The following is a 17,461-nucleotide window of genomic DNA, read 5'->3' as shown; positions in this document are numbered from 1 at the left end:
TTTACACTTTTGTCTTTGGGATTAAATTTTTCACCTCCAGAGACTATTTTGCAACTCCAATAATAATAATAATTATTATTATTATTTTTCCCCCAGTATCCTTTGAAGAAGGCTTCCTTAAAGTTTTCTAATGCATCGTACTGCTCATTAGCACTCACATCCCACATTCTAGCGACACTTAAAAATTTCTGCATAATAAAACCAATTTTTTGTCTAACATTCCACAAACTGTGTAACAAATTTCCGAAATTATTCCAGAAGTCTTTAGCATTCACATTTCCTGACAGATCAAGATGTAAAAATTGTCAATCACTGTCACTCGTAATAGCCAGTGTATGATATTTAACTAACCCTGTTACTAAAAGTATTACAAAACAGATTGCCTGTAACGGAATGCTCACTCGAATACTCGACAACTTGATCCCTTTAAATATTCAGTTCTTGGTCGTGACTTGCGCAATACGCCACATGGATTTTAGTTAGTTCAAAAGTCACAATTTACGTATCTAATCTGGAATTTTACGCTTTCATCTTTTTCGTTCATTCATGTTCACTTTGTGGCACTACACAGTCAAGTTCAATTCATAATTCCGAAAAAGTATTATATCTACACAAGTCTCCTTAGAGCTGTATACAAACATCTGTACATCTTGACGAATGAACTCTGAACCATCCCTAGACTTCACACCACAATTCTTTAGTCCCCAAAATATGTGTGAATGTACTCTCCTCAGATCACCTGATATACGGTACATCATAGCCAATCTCATATTATTAAACCACACAATACTGTGTCTTTTACATTTTACTGATCACAACATAACATCTTTTGTGATCAGTTTATTAAAAGAACAGATTTGTGAAATGGACAAATGCCAAAATGCCTCCCTCTTTAAATAATTGAATTATTGTAAAATGTTTCTTGTTTTCCCACTACCATAAACAGACTAGCTGCACTTCACAAATTTTTCCTGAGAGTATGATTCCTATCCTCCTCTGTTCAATGAAGCTAATTTCACTAAACTTACACACTTGTTCCTGTGACGAATGGCTTCAAACAGCATTGCAGCCTGGTATGTCTGAATAGTTCGTTCTTTTATTCCTCACGAAGCGTAATAAGAGAGAGATGTGTCTGACATCAGTTGATTTCCACAGACTACCAAATCTCTTCCTTCTCCCACAAGTCTCTGGGTTGTTGTTGGTGTTTTTTTTCCAATAAATTCTTTAATCTTTTCTTAATATTTTTCCACTTTCTCATCAATATGCTGGTTGGCTGGCATGCACACCTGTATTAATACCACATCTTTTGCATTAAGCTTTAGTCATAACATCATCAATCTTCCATCAATATATTGCACCTTCATTATCTTATTTTTCAGTTTCTGGTCTATCAGTATTCGCATTCTGTTTTCTCTGCTCTTGACTCCCACTGATTAGAAAAGCTTATAATCTCCACTGTCGTGTGTTATCTCCCCACTCATTTCACTCATGCCGAGCTCATTTTAACTGTTCTTTTTCATCTCCTGTTTGTATTTTCTGGCTTTTCTACTTGCAGCAATGTGTAAACATTCCATCTTCCAATCATTAATTTTCTTTCCCTCATTCTTCCATTCAAACATGTTTTCTCTCAGTATGTTCCTCTTCCATAGATCAGACTGAGGAGAAACTTTAACTCCAAACTCTTTCACATGCAGAGTCATATCATTCACTGCTTGGAAAATTAATGTGGTACTATGTGGTTACTTTCTGCATAAGCTGTAAGTTGCCCAGCCTAAAATCAACCATTCACTAGGAATCAGATGCTGTCTGTAACCGCCCCTCTGGGATACAGTTGCTAGTTCTACTCTTTATGCACCCAAATAAAGAAAGTCTCTCTTCCACCAGTTCCACCATACTGAAAGACACTTTCTCTACTGTCACTGTTATTGAGGTCTAAGATATACACAGTCACAATACAGGGTACAATAATAGTTTTCATGCAGACTTTTCCTTCTTGTCCAAGGCTCAAAATGGAGTGGTAAGATAATCCACAAAAGCCTGTCCAACATAAAACAAGAATTGGGAATACCTACCAATTCAAGTGGCAATGTTTTGTTATATTGCTGTAAGACAGGTAAACTGTGGAGATAGTAGATTTTTTCACAGTAGCAGCTGTATTTCTAAATTACTCAATTTAATTTAGGTGGCATAAGTGTGAATAACAATAAGTATAGTGGCAGTTAATTGTTAATATAGTATATAGATTAAGTTTACATGATTTCTTTGTCTATGTGAAAATGTATACCTTGAGTCATTCATCTTGTTGATATGATCTACAGGACACGGTGAACAAATGAATGAATTTGTCTGAAAAAGAGTGTTTACAATCATTGTTAGCAGTTGTCACTCATTAGAAGCCATGCGGGGTAGCTGTGTGGTCTAAGACACCTTGCCACAGTTCGTGCAGCCTTCCCCCCCCCCCCCCCTCTCCCCATTGGAGATTATAGTCCTCAATCGGTCATGGGGTGTGTGTATTGTCCTTAGCGTATGTTAGTTTTAAGTTGGATTAAGTAGTGTGTAAGCCTAGGGACCGATGACCTCAGCAGTTTGGTCCCATAGGAACTTACCACAAATTAATTTACTCATTAGAAGGAGACAGTGGCTGTCATTGTAAAAACTATTCAAAAACTGAGAGCTGCTTAGTGAATAATGGAGAGATTTACAATAGGATATCTATGAGAAACAGAAAACACATACTTATATCAGGAAGCAAATTATACTGTAAGATTTAATTGTGACTGTAATGAAAATTAAATGGTGGATTGATGATGGAACGTGTAACAGGCAAATGGGTGACAGATAGGTGTGGAACTCCTTTGTTGGGTTTCAAGAAATAAGGAAAGAATGAGGAAAAAAACCTAAGAGAAGATGGATAGATGACGTTACCAAACATTCTTTTGGACAGTATGAAGAGTATATAGATAAAAACTAATTTAACGAAATGCGTAGAGGATGCCTTTGGTCAGCATCCAGAAATAAATATCAAATGACTGATTATCATGTTTGTGAGGATGCCACAAAGTTTTCAGAATCCTTCAAGAATTTGCCATCTTGTCTATAGAAAGCAATTTAACAAACTACTGTTTGTGTCTGACAAGAACACGTTTGGAGGCCATTTGTAATCAATAACCACCACACGACTTTAATGAGTACCCTGTATATGAAATATTTCAGTGGGTAGAATGAACATGAAACATTAATTTTTGAAGAACTCCGATCATCATGTCTGTAGCATCGAGTCACAAAGCTGTTACATAGAAGGGACCAATTAATAACAACAGCAATCCTATTGTTCCAGCTATTATCCAGTTAAACTTTTAATATAACATTAAACATTTGCTTTACAATCCTTACTAATATGTATGAGAAATACATGTTATGAAATGGTCTGCACATTGTTATGAGGGCTATCCACAAAGTACATTACGTTTTGGAATTAAAAATAAATAAAGTATTGGAAATTTTTTTTATTATATACAGATGAAAGCCACACTTAAATACTACTTTTCTACATAGTTGCCATTTAAATTAAGGCACTTATCGTAGCGATGGACGAGCTTGGAAATTCCTTCGTCGTAAAATTCGACCAGCTGCGCCTTCAACCACGTGGTTACCTCTTCTTGAAGCTGTGCGTTGTCATCAAAACGCTGCATAGCCCACCACTTCTTCATTGCTGGGAATAAGTGGAAGTCGCTCGGTGCCAGGTTGGGACTGTATGGCAGATGAGGAAACAACTCCCACTTAAAAGATTCGAGAACTTCACGAGTGGCATTTGCCGTGTGGGCCCGGGCGTTGTCGTGAATCAGCAAGATCTTTGAGCCCAACTTTCCCCTGCGCTTGTTTTGTATTGCTCTTCTGAGGTTGTGCAGAGTTTGGCAATACCTTTGAGAGTTTATTGTAGTGCCTCTTTCCAGGAAATCCACAAAAATCACACCTTTTCTGTCCCAAAAGACAGTCGCCATCACCTTCCTTGCCGACATTGTCTGCATGCATTTCTTGGGTTTTTGGGGGGAATTTGTGTGCCCCCACTGCATTGACTGCAATTTTGTCTCGCAGTTCACATGCTTAACCCATGTTTCGTCACCAGTAACGATGCGATCGAGTAATGAGTCGCCATCTTTGTCGTAAGCGTCCAAAAACGTTAACGCTGAAGCCATTCGCTGATTTTTGTGAATCTCTGTCAAGATTTTTGGTACCCATCTTGCACAAAACTTGTGGTAACCAAGCTTTTCAGTAATGATTTCGTGCAACAAACTTCGTGAAATTTGTGGAAAACTCATAGAGAGTTCCGTTATTGTGAAATTACGGTTTTCACGGACCGCGGCATCGACTTTTTCAACAAGTTCGGCAGTCACTATGCTGGGTCTTCCACTTCGCTCTTCGTCGTGAACATTAGTTCGCCCATTATTAAATTTTATGACCCATTGACGCACTCCACCTTCAGTGATTATGTTGTCCCCATACACTTCACAAAGCTGTCGATAGATTTCTATCGGTGTACAGTTTTTTGCAGTCAGAAACCTTATTACAGCACGCACTTCACACTTCGTGGCATTTTCAATTAACGCTGACATTTCAAACTGACACAGTAACTCAGCGGAGCACAGCACGAACCTCTCACTAGCACGGCAGGATGCCAACTGAGCGGCGGAATGCCATGACACTAGGATGGCCGCACTAGCCCCACCCCTAATGGACACAAATGAAAACGTAATGTACTTTGTGGATAGCCCTCGTACAAATGCCTGAGAGTATATTTTTTGGGAATTGTTGAAGTTTTCAACAAACCTCAATTTTTTGGACTTTGTTTTTATGGTTCGATTAATTCATTAATTGGACTCAAAAACATCAAAGATATAGCTATTTGTTAAGATTTGTAACTCTGCAGTATTCAAGTTTAAAAACTGCTACAAGTCCATTGGCCAGTTCCAAAGAATTAGATGAAGCCTCATGTTAAAACCTGTTGTTGTAAGGTTGCTCTTCTTGGTTTGTAGAACTTCATGCTGGTGTATTGACACATACACTATCTATGTGATATTCTTCCTGCTATATTTCAGTATTTTTATCGCCCTCAGGGGCACAGCATTCATTTGCTGGTTATGTGTTTGGTGACTCCAGGTTCCTGAGTTGGGGGACTGTTACCATAAACTCTGGGCCTGCTTCAGCTACCACTGAAAGCACAGTGGTGGAATGTTATTTTCCACAAGGAACAGGGATCTTGACTGGACCATACAGATGGTAAGGATGGTTAAAATCTTGATGAAAAAAAAAAAAAGGTGTGCTGGGCACCAGTGAGATGCATGGCTGTTGAGGTGGAACAGTTGTCAGTGGTCAACCTCTGGAGAAACTGCCGCATATCAGTTGTATAAGGCTTACCCAGGCAAGTGAGGCTATGTCTGAGTGGATGATTATTGCTCTTGCTGCTCATGAGCTCAAGATGGAGTTCTCTAAATTTTCTCCTCCTCCTCAGTGGAATGAGTGAGTTGTTGGAAGGTACGCACACTCGATCTAATAAGAGGGCTCGTGTAGGCAGTCCTCCAGACTCAGGAATATTTCAGAGTTCTTGTGATAATAGTAACAGGATGTGAGCTGACAGTCCAAATAGGTTTTTTATAGATAATAGGAAAGAGAGTACCTTTGAGATGGTTTCCCTTTCCTATATTCAGAAGGGTGTAGAGAGCATTGCTGGCGCTTTAAAATCTGTCAAGTGATTGCACAGTGTGACACTGTTGGTAGAAACTTATAGGTCCCAACAATTAAAGAACCTCCAGAAAGATAAAAGCATCATTCCCAAAGAGGAACTGAAAGCTGATGGGGCCCAAGAAGATATTGTTGTCGTGCAAAATACAGTGAAAAGAATGGATGACAATCTGATCAAATAAGACTGATTCATACTTACTTTCAACAGTACGGAACTTCCAGAGCATGTAATGGCAGGGTTTCTTCACCTATATGTGCAGCTTTACATCCCCAACCCAGTGCACTGTTTCAAATGTCAGCACTTTGGGCACAACACTGTAGTGTGTAAGGGAGAAACCACTTGTGGCTAATATGGTAAGGCCACCCGTCTGGAGTACGCAGTGTCTTCCTTGAAGAAAGGAAGATACAGGAGATTAAAACAACGAAGTATGTCCCGTATGGTGAGCCAAAAAGATCTATAAGGCCATGCAGCACCCCTCCTCCCCTCCACACACACACACACACACACACACACACACACACACACACACACACACACACCACATTTGCTACCGCCCTGCTAAAATTCTCCAACAGCCAGTTCTGAAAACTGATGTGCAACAAAAACGGAGGTTGCTGGTGTCAGCTCTAGTATCTGCATTTGTCAATGCATCTGTACTGCTGCAGTTATTTTGAAACCCATATGTCCCACTAAAATATCACAAAACGCCGTGGTTGCTGACCTTCGCAGATCTCCCTGCCCGTCTAGAAGTTCAGTGTAGACTGCCGCAGTTCTGTTTCTGAAGCCTCACCAGGCCAAAAAAATCAAGAGGCGAAACGTCAACTGCTGACAGAGATGGGAAGTAAGCAGTCTGACGATGTCGATGTCAGTCTTTCTGACATGTCGTATGATTCATCTTCAGAACTGATGGACCTTGGTATCAGTCTGGGGCACTCATCTCGCCCCAAAACTGTGCCTCCATCCATTCTGGACTCCCCTCCCCGGTGAAATAACTACCCCATAATAAGTGGCTCCCATAATGTGGGGCTTCACCTCAACTTGTCCTCAGTGTCAGGGTTTGGAGAGCATTGTGATGCCTCATGAGCTGTGCATCATGAACACAGGCATTCCCGCTTATTTCAGTGCTGCTTCTCAGTCATCCTCAGCCAAAGACTTTCTGACCGTCATTCCATTGACCACTTCCCACTCCAGATTATTAATGGATCCCGCCCTGGAAGGATGCAACCACAATGGATGATCCACAGAGCCAACTAGATGCCGTTCAGCCAGCTGGCTGTGTTTAAATGATGCGACAGTGTCCAAGAGTGGGAGTGGTGTACCACATCACACGAGTGATCCACCATGCTGCTAATGTCATTGTCTCCATTCCGAAGTCTTCTGCTCATCTTTGGAGGCAAGTTGCAAGTTGTTCCTAGGCTTACTGATGAGTGCTGTTCCCTAATCCAGTTCAGAAGTGTGGCTCTGTCATTGTTGAAAATTCTGCCCAAATACAATCAACCTCACCACCTTTGAGGGCCAAGGCTCAATGCTTCAGCAAGGAGAGAAAGTAAAGATCTTGGCAAGCATTGACTGTATCAGCAATTGCATTTGATCTAAAACAGCATGGGAAACCAACAGGAGGATTTCCAGTAAAGGCATTGGATTTGTTGAAACAGGAATGTCTCCAAACAACATCTGCAGATATTGCACAGACAATGGCAGAGCATTCTGCACTGATTACCACCACTGCCAGATAGGATCCAGTCTTCTATCGCTACTGTGTCATCATGGAGATGGTTGCATTTAGCTTCTGGTCCATCAATTCAGAGTCCTACAACTGCCCATATCCATGTGGGAGCTGGATTTGAGCTGTCTGACACTCATGAAATGGCATCTGATCATGACCAAATCCAATACAGCATGCTGCAGAACCTGCAGCACTTGACAGTGATGTCAAAGAAATCCTCTTAACAGTGTTTTAATTCAATATGGCTGACAGTCCAATTTCCTGACTCATGGCAATAGGCAATTTTGATAACTCTCCTTAAACCTGGCAAGGACTGAATATGTCCCAGTAGCTATCGGAGCAATGCCTTAACAAGGTGTGTAGGAAAGACCCTCAAGCATGTGCTCAATCATCATCTGGTCTGGATATAGGGACCAGGCAGCTCCTTAGCCGCCCTCATTGTGGATTCAGATGTTGGTAGACTGTCGACAATCTAACCACTAGAGGCAGGGATCCAACAGGCTTTCCTACATAACAAACATGTCTAGGGGTATTTTTTTACATTAGTAAGGAGTATGATACTACTTGGAGCCACCATATTCTCAGTCAGCTACATCAGTGGGTCTTTCGTGGCCATCTCCCCATCTTAATTCAGTCCTTCCTCTGGAGGTGCCTTCGTAGGTACAGAGTCAGTGACATGCTGTCAGATAGTTTTGTGCAGGAGAATGGTATTCCGCAAGGCAGTGTTTTAAGTGTCAGCTTGTGTTTTATAGCAATTAACAGTATAACAGCAATTAACAGTATAACATCCATAGTACAGAGTGCTGTCCAGTGCTCCTTCTGTTGCAGTCTTGTACTCCTTCTCCAATACTGCAGTAGCGAGTCGTCAGTTGCAACGTACAGTGAATAGGTTGGAGGAGTGGGCTGCAATGACTGATTTTACATTTTATGCAGAGAAATTGTGTGTGTGTGTGTTTTCGTTTATTGTGCTTGTCATATTTGTAATTCACCTGAATTGTGACTGTGGGACACCATTCTCACTTTTAAAGACTGTGAGGTTTCTCTTAGAAGTGTCTTAACCACACCTCCTGGGGAGTGGACAGGATGTGTCTGCTCCAGTTTTATAGAGCCTTTGTGAGATTGTGGTTCTACTACGGATGCACAGTGTACGGGTCAGTGAGGCCTTCTTACCTGAAGGTCATAGATGCAATACACCATGAGGGGACCAGGTTGCCCATGGGTGCTTACAAGATCTGACCCCTACCCAGGCTGAGTGCTAAGGCTGGTGAACCACTTGCCATCTGACAGCAACTTCTCGTGGTGCATGAAGTGTGGAAATTCTTTATTGGTGGGCATGGCCCAGAGTGATTTTTGATTTAGTGTAGTACAGGAAAGATTGCACTCCAGCTTCTCTTTTTAATATGATATTTTCCGACATTTTAAATGAGCTCCACAACTCTATAGCTCTATTTACAGATGAGTCAAAACAGAGGGTCTTGGATGGTTGCTCTGTTGTGTTCTCTGATCATATCCTCAAGATCCAACTGCATCAAGACTTTACTGTGCTCATCGTAATTATCTGCGATATTGGGAGCCAGAAACAGATGAGATATGCCATCCCTACAAAATTCCACAACTTTTCTGACTCACTGAGTGCCCTTCAGTCTCTACAACATATGCAACCGGCAGATAAAGTAGTTCTGGATATCCAGAACACCTTTCCAGCTACGTGGGCTGGGGAAGGAGATGTTTTTCTGCTGGGTGCCGTAGCACATGGTCACTTAAGCAGCCAAGGAGGCATAGTGCAGTGTGCAGTCCCCCTGCATCCTATCACCACACTGATGAGGTACAAAGTTATGCATTGATGGGAAGACAAGTGGCTGGAAGTGACGGAAAGTAAGCTACGCCTAGTAAAGTCCCCGACATGGTTGTGGCGTACCTCCTTCGAGCCATGCATGGGGGATGAGGTCCTTCTTCCTTGTTTGCTCGCATACAGACCATTGTGCACCACATTTTACCAGACTGTGGTGTCTTTTTAAACCAGAGCATAGCAGCGGAGTTGCCAACTGATCTGCCCTCTGTTTTAAGTGACATCCAAAAAAATGTTGTTAGAATTTTAAGGTTTTGTGATACATCCCACTTACTTCCTAAAATTTTAGGCAGATGTTCTTATGTGTTAACAGGATGACTGGCTCACTTATGTTGTTTTTATGTGGTCAGAAAGTCACATTTCTCTATGCTGCTATTTTAGCTCTTTTTTCACATATATTGTTCTACTTTCAGTTTTAGCATGTTTAAGGTCTTTTCAGCCTGGCATACCCATATTTTTTGTAAGTAGTTAGCCAGTCTCACAAACTTCCTTGTGCTGTTATTTTAGCTCCTCCGCATTTTATTTATGTTTTAATCCCAAGTGTAGCACCTTTCACCATTCCTCCATCATGTTATGGCGTGAGAGATGGAGTGATTGTGTTGGTAAACACAGATGAGGTGGTAGTTAGTGAGTGAGTCTCATTTTGTAGGTTTCGTACCCACATTGTGACATAGCAATATTTTTAACACTTTTGCTCATATTCGTTTCTTTTAATATGTGTAAGGGCACTTAATAACCTTGTTGTCGAGCGCCTGTAAAAACAAAACACACTGTACTTTTATCATCATGTTTGGTGTTCAGTTACATAGAAGGAAAGTCAAAGGTCAAGGTAGTCCCATACTCAAGGAATGAATGTAGTGCAGCAGACCTTGGAATCTTGCATCACTATTCAAGGTAAGGTCCTGCAGGAGGTTTTCTATTGCCTTCCTCCAATGTATTGTGAAGTGTCAAGTTTGTATCTATGTTGAGTGTGACAAATTCTTGTACAATGTAGTGTTGGGTTTGTGTTGTTGTGGATGGAGGGTGGGGGAGAGTGGAACCCAGTGCTAACACATAGCCTACTCCTCTTAACTAGTACCAAGCAGGCCGTCAAGCTTAATGTCCTGATCTTACAGATAAATCACAGTCAACAGTATCACTTGCGTTCACTTCACACAACGCTATGGAGAGGTTTGAAATTTAATCCAGGACATTTGTGCAATGACTTGTGATCAGAAACCTTACACCACCAGCTCTCCTGTTCTTGCCAGCCAAATACTGGCAATGAAAGTTTTCCACTACCACACAGTCAAGTGCCACCACACAGCTGTGCTACCTAGCGTATGGAAGCAGTTTAAGGAGTACAATTATTGTGGATATTTTAAATTATCACTGAAGTAACTCTTGTGCTGTCACACTGCTAAATTTCAATTCTTAGTGTTTCATAAGTATCCTAATGAATTAATTTGCTCAGCTTTGTCACGCAAGTCTTGTTTCGTTGTTCTACACACTCATTTTCTCAGATATTATCATTATATGTGTAATTTCAGAATTATCGCCATACAGCACCAAGTTGTTATCGAGGTGTGAAATGCCATGCAGGAAAGTCCTGCAGTGTGAACATGTGTGTGAAGGGACTTGTGGTGCATGTCATCAAGGGCGTTTGCATTTGCCATGCCAGCAAAAGTGTGGTCGTGTGCAAATATGTGGGCACAGGTATGTTTATTATGTGGATCATGTTTTTGATTGTTCGATATTAAATATAAAAAAACCAGTAACTGTACGATATTTGATTAAGTGTAGAATTGAACTTCAGATTCTGGAAGGAATTGTTACAAGGGTGCCCATACAATAGTTTGTGGGGGAGGGGGCAAACTGGGGGTAAACGAAACTGCACTACATTTATTTTACTTTGACAAGAAGCTGTGGGAGACCTCACAATAATCTTTTTATTTTGTAATTTTCATAAGTTGTAAGCTAAGTGCTGTGGGACAACACTAAAGGGTCTTCCTTTAACTGCAGATTTTTCTTACAAGAACTGTAGATTAGATTAGATTCACTGATTTGTGACGTAGCTGTGTGTTCAGTTGATGTTTCTTTTCTTATTTCTTTACATAAGAGTTGCAAACCTACAAAAGTAAGTGTTCCGAAACTAATGACTGTTTGCACATCTGTCTCTCTCTCTTGCGCATGCGCGCCTGTGTGTGTGTGTGTGTGTGTGTGTGTGTGGGTGGGTGGGTGCGCGCGCGCGCGCGCCGCACCACTGCTACCCCACCCCCTCCTCTGCAAAGTTTTAACATTATGTTAAGATGTCTGGGAAGGTGAGAGTGTGGCTAGTGGCTACTCATGGAGAGCATTGCAAAAGCGCGCCGCACCACTGCTACCCCACCCCCTCCTCTGCGAAGTTTTAACATTATGTTAAGATGTCTGGGAAGGTGAGAGTGTGGCTAGTGGCTACTCATGGAGAGCATTGCAAAAGCTTGAATGTGGATCTGATAGCTGTCAGGAAATGGATAAAGAGTTCTTGGTGTTCATATAATTAGATATTTAGCTTAGAGATTATTTGGAAGTATCAGAGAAGGATGAGGGGAGAGGGACTTGTATAGTGTTATTCTGATGGTCATCTGTTGGGCCGTTGCTCTATTGTTTTCTCTGTTAATGTGAGTAGTTAATGGTTTGTCAAATACACTAGGTCATTCAAAAGGGTTATCGTTTTGGTTCAGGAGCATATGAGAACCTGGAATTGTGGGAGAAATCACTTCGCATTTGCAGAGCATTTTGGAGATCATCATCACAAACTAACCTCAGAGAAGGAATGAAGATAATCAGATTAAATAATACAACACACTTTCTAACATTGTAAGAAAATTATCGTACAAAAAAACAATACGAAAAAGAAGCCCATTTGAATGACCAAGTTTACATGACAAATAACTCCCTATTCACATTAATTGATTAAATAACACAATAACAGTGAGATCTTGACATGTGGAACAATCGGGTCTACTGCCGGATGTTTGTGTCGCTCTGGCACAAACATCCGGCAGTAGACCCGATTGTTCCACATGTCAACACAATAACAGCCCAACAGATGATTTTCAGAATATTACCACACAACCCCTTTCCCCTCACTGTGCTCCGATTCCAACCAAATAGCCTCTAAACCAAATATACAATCATTCAAAGACCTAGGACACTTTGCCCACTTCCTGATAGCTCTTAGATCCACATTCCACTATTAGTGGTGACCACAGCACTTAGCTTATGAAACAGGAAAACTGCAAAACCAAAAGATCATTGTGACATGAAAATGTGTCTGTGATTTATAAGTGAAGTAACACAGCGACCTCGTGATTAATGAGCAGTTGAGAGGTTCACAAATGTAGCCAAAAAAAAAGAAAAACTTTAAGTTATAAATTATAAATAATAATTTATTAATCTAAAAACAGTGATGTGAATTGTTTTCTACTCCATAAGTATTACAAATAAAAACAAAACTGTATTATTCCAAATTAAATCCCTTGAAGATGCCTTAATGTAAAAGGGCAAAATGTGTTTGGTACATCAATAAATATAAATTTCAGCAAGAAAAAGGCATTTCAGTTTATGAAACAAATATGTATATTTTTGGTGTGTAGTGTCCTTGCCATCAAACATCATATAGCATTGTAGATTTAGAGAAAGCTCTTCCCAATGTTGAGTGGAATACTCTTTGAACACTGAAGGTTATCCACAACTTGTGTAGAAACCAGAAAGCAGTTAAAAAAGTCGAAGGACGTGAAAATGAGGCAGTAGTTGAGGAGGGACTGGTGCTGGGTAGCTTATCCCTGATGTTATTTATCTGTACGCTGTGCAGATAGCAATTGGAACAAAGATTAAATTGGAAAAGGCAATAAAAGTTTACAGAGAAGAAATAAAAGCATTGATATTTGTTGGTGACATTGTTGTTCTGCCATATATCACAAGAGTGTTGGAAGATAAGTTGACCTTTGTGGTTAGCATGTTTAGAAGAGACTATTGAAAGATGAGTTTTGTTATTTGTGGACCAAGATAATTGACAATGTCTAAAGTGAGGAAGATGTAAAATGCACATTTACAATAGCAAGAATAACTTTTCTGGAAAACAAATTAACATGTGCTGTAAATTTAAGTGTTCAGTTTTCTGAAAGTTTTTGTCTGGGATTGTCATATTATATGGATGTACTTCTGGACTGACAGGAAGGTTGTGTTTAATTGTACACATCCATGGGCATATAGCAATTTCATGAATTTGACTGCAAGTGAGGGAAAGGATGGGAGATGGGGGGAGGCGGGGGGGGGGGGGGGCATAGAAAAAATTAACAGTGTTAGATCAAGGTTTGATTACAGTAATGAGGTTCTCGCTGTCTGGTCTCCTTCCCCAAACCACCCAACCAACCAACAGTAATGAGGTTCAAGTGGATGTAAATTGCAGTACTTATGCAGAGATTATGAGGCAAGTGCAGGTTAGACTGGTGGTTACAGCTGTATGAAACCAGTCTTTGGACGGAGTTTGACAACAACAACAACATCTTCATCATTGCAGGTTTTGAATCCATAATGGTTTAATAATGAAAACAGTATAGATGCTAACGACACAAATGTTGTGCCTCATAAAGACAAGAAATCATCATTTCATTGCAGTCAGCATGTGATAAAAGCCATCTTGTATTTGCATCAAGTTCTGTCATGCTTCATTGTTTTTGTCCGTTGGTGAATACTTCACTTTTCTCTTTATAAAAATTGTGAGTGATTATTCAATCACCTGTTAGTGTGGCACCCTTGTACATAAAGTGCTCTCAAATAAGATGACAAATTCAACATTTTTTGGCTGTTTCTGAGTTGCTATCTCTCTTAATTAAGAAATCAGCACTGTCATTACTTCTCAGTCTATGCCGAAACTTGGATTCCCCCCCCCCCCCCCCCATGCTGTAGTATTGAGGGAAATATCTTTTTAAATGTGATACCTGGCAGAATGTAAATAATTTTGGGATGAAGGTAACAACTCACCGAATAATGGAAGCATTGAGTCATCAACAGGCTCACAAAAAGTAATGAAAACTTGGCTATCTGTCAGATAATTCTTTGTTAGTTAGGGGACACACACACACACACACACACACACACACACCATCTGAGTACTCACTGTCACACTGCAGGTTGGCTGAGGTGAGGGGTTTTACCTGCCAAACTGCAGTCCTGACACTTTGTATTCAGCCAGCACAATGTAGCTGTATAGGTGTGTGCTGAAAGAAGTTTTCATCTGAGAGTTAATGATACTTTTGAAAAGGTGCGTGTCAGCGACTGTGCGATGGAGATATCTTATTTATAGTTGTTTCTCACGTAACACTTCAATCATTAGTTGAATATTAACAAAAACTGGGTATTGTGCTACCGCAAGTAGTATTATATTTTTCATAATATCTTTGATGAAACCGCTTCCTTTTCACTTGCAGCTGTAATGTTGATTGTGCAAAAAATTGCCCGCCATGTAACCAGAAGTGTGAATATCGATGCAGGCATTCACGTTGCAGTTTGAGATGTGGTGTTCCTTGTACACCCTGCAGGGTAAGTATTGTATATATAGACACACATGTTCAGTATGTCCTTGTGTTACAAATGCACACACACTCACACCATACTATTAAACTCCTGCAGAGACTGAAATTCTTGAATGAAGTGGAACTAGTTGTCAGGCAGATATGACTGAAACTTGTATTTGAAGTTCATTTTGTTACACATTAAATGCTTCAAATGATTGTGTAGGTGGTCCAAGATTTTTATGGCTGAATATCTCACTTATTTCTATAATTTAATTTGACAGATAAAAAATCTCGCCAAGTGGCAGCAGAACAACACACACTCAAAAGCGTTAAAGTTTGCAAATTGGCAGAAAGGGTAAATGAAGAGGAACAAGGGTGAAAGAAAAGGACTGGAGAGATTTAGGAAAAGGGGTAGAGTTTGGGTAACTTTTACTAAACCTCGCCAGTCCTTTTCCTTCACCCTTCTTCCTTCCCCTTCCACCTTTCTTCCAGGAGGAGGAGCGACTGGCTCCAAAAGCTAGCAAAATCTTACACCTTTGTATGTGTTCTCCTGCCACCTTTTGGTGAGTAGCTTTTTATCTGTCCAATTACATCATTTTTTCATAAATTGATTATTTTTGTTCACTCATTTCTGTGCTATACTGATGCTGGCTCATGGATAGTGTAAATCTCGTATCTCTAAAGTATTATATTTATGAATGTTTCTTTTGTTTTCAAACTGTTGATATTGACAACATACTTCGTAAGGGAGTATATGTACAGTGAAGCTGTTGTCAGTATTCTGTTTAAAGAGCTGTGTATGTGAGGTTCTAGAGGGATGCCATATATTGTCGTTACTACACGCTTCTGTGCAACAAACACTGTTTTCCTCAGTGATTTGTAACCTTAATATATGATGTCGTAAGACATTAGTAAATGACAGTAGGAAAAATAAGTCAACTTTTTGACATTTAAGTTGCAGAGCTTAGACAAGAACTGTTACTTGTGACGTCTAGTCCATGGTCTTATCAATATAAATACTCAAGAATTTAGTATGTTTTTATTGATTTGTCCTCACACATCAGATGGTGCAGTTAAACCTTGTGCAATACTGAATTGCATGTATCACATTTTTATTTAAATTTTTCAACAACTCATTTGCAGGGAACCAGTCATTAATTTTCAGTAACAAGTTATTAGCACTTCAGTTGCTGAAGTTACTCCATTAGACTTAATTATGAGACTTGCACCATCAGTACAGCTAACTATTTCTGCATCTTGTATATATAAAAGAACGAGAGTGGACCCAGCATTGATCCCTGTGGTACATCTGTTGTGATTATTCCCCATTCTGAAGATGCTGTACCATTCTGTCTGTTTCTGTAGTGTTGTTTTGAAAATGGCTTCACTTAAAAATGTTATTTCTGATTATGTAACTGTTTTGTGGTGTTTTAATGTGTGACTGTTGAGAGGCATTTTTGCTATGTTCTTAGTCACAGTATATTGTGCTTCGGTCCATTTATTAATTGTTATGCCTCATAGGATTCATTGAGTTTATATGTTTTGAATTCTTCCAAATTTTTAAATTTGTCTACAGTTTTGCCTTCTTGTTCTTCTATTTCAATATTGTTCACAAGTGGTGAGTCTGTTAACATAATTGAACATAATTGGCGTTTCTTCAATGGATAGTATGAGATTGACTTTCTGTGCTACTTCCTGTAGTGACTTAACTTGTCAGGTGTTATGATTGTTGTTGAACCAGAGAGAAAGACCATCAGTGAAACCGAGACAGTTTAAATTTATAATGTCTTTGAGTCTTCAGTTTTGGTGGTGTTCGAGATTAACCTTGTACTGTTCTCTCATTGTTCGTTATGTCCCAGGAAGAATAGTCAGTATTCAGAGGTATGAAATAAATTATCATTCAAAGCAAAATAACATCTAGTAAACATTGGTCTCTAAAATTCGTATACTAAGAGCTATGAGAACTTGTTCAGATGAAAAGATCTATTTCACAGTAACAGAAATGAAAAACTGCAGTTAGCTCTTAATGTATGTATTGTAAAGTCCTGTTTACTAGACTCTTTTGGTTCAAATGCAGTCTCCCTGTCTTAAACCATCATATATGGGTAATGAATCAGAAAGTTCCCCTCTGAACTTGACTTCAGATTTAGTGTTGGTTGAGCTGAGTACGCAATTTGATTATAATTTGGTTGTAGTCCAAAATTTTGAAGGACTGTTAACACAGTCACATGCCTTCTTAAATATCTACGAAGGATATTGCAAGAGACATATTTTGTTTCCTGTACCACGCCAAGACTAATTTGAAAGTGATGATTGGTTCTGCAAGCTTCTTCAGCGTCTGAAATCTCCCTGTTATTCGCCCAATTGTTGTTTAAATCAGCTATTTAAAAATCTTGTTTGTGTGATCCAAGAAACATTTATTTCTGTATTATTCGGACAGCTGTTATCTCATTTTTTGTCGAGTAAGTGGAGTATTACTGTGGTCCAGTGTTCACCAAGTTTCTCTGCTGCTCAGTGTGTTCAGGTTTGATCTGTAATGATGTGCTTACGTTAATTTTTAAAAAATGCTTCATAGTTTAAAAGTATATCAAATGCTTTTGCCAAGA

The 17,461-nt window shown here is 39.7% G+C and overlaps 1 protein-coding gene across 2 annotated transcripts in view; it reads left to right on the top strand.

Moving 5' to 3' along the window:
* LOC126237203 (NFX1-type zinc finger-containing protein 1-like) overlaps window positions 1-17,461 on the top strand; it is a 291,063-nt gene that overhangs the window by 229,466 nt on the left and 44,136 nt on the right. For both annotated transcript variants that reach the window (XM_049947084.1, XM_049947083.1), the window contains 2 exons: window positions 10,845-11,010; window positions 14,769-14,880. In XM_049947084.1, the coding sequence (XP_049803041.1) occupies window positions 10,845-11,010; window positions 14,769-14,880 (278 nt within the window). The remainder of the gene's footprint in view (window positions 1-10,844; window positions 11,011-14,768; window positions 14,881-17,461) is intronic.

Source organism: Schistocerca nitens, chromosome 2 (assembly GCF_023898315.1).
Source record: "Schistocerca nitens isolate TAMUIC-IGC-003100 chromosome 2, iqSchNite1.1, whole genome shotgun sequence".
NCBI lineage: Eukaryota > Metazoa > Arthropoda > Insecta > Orthoptera > Acrididae > Schistocerca > Schistocerca nitens.
This window is presented reverse-complemented; position numbering and strand designations above follow the sequence as displayed.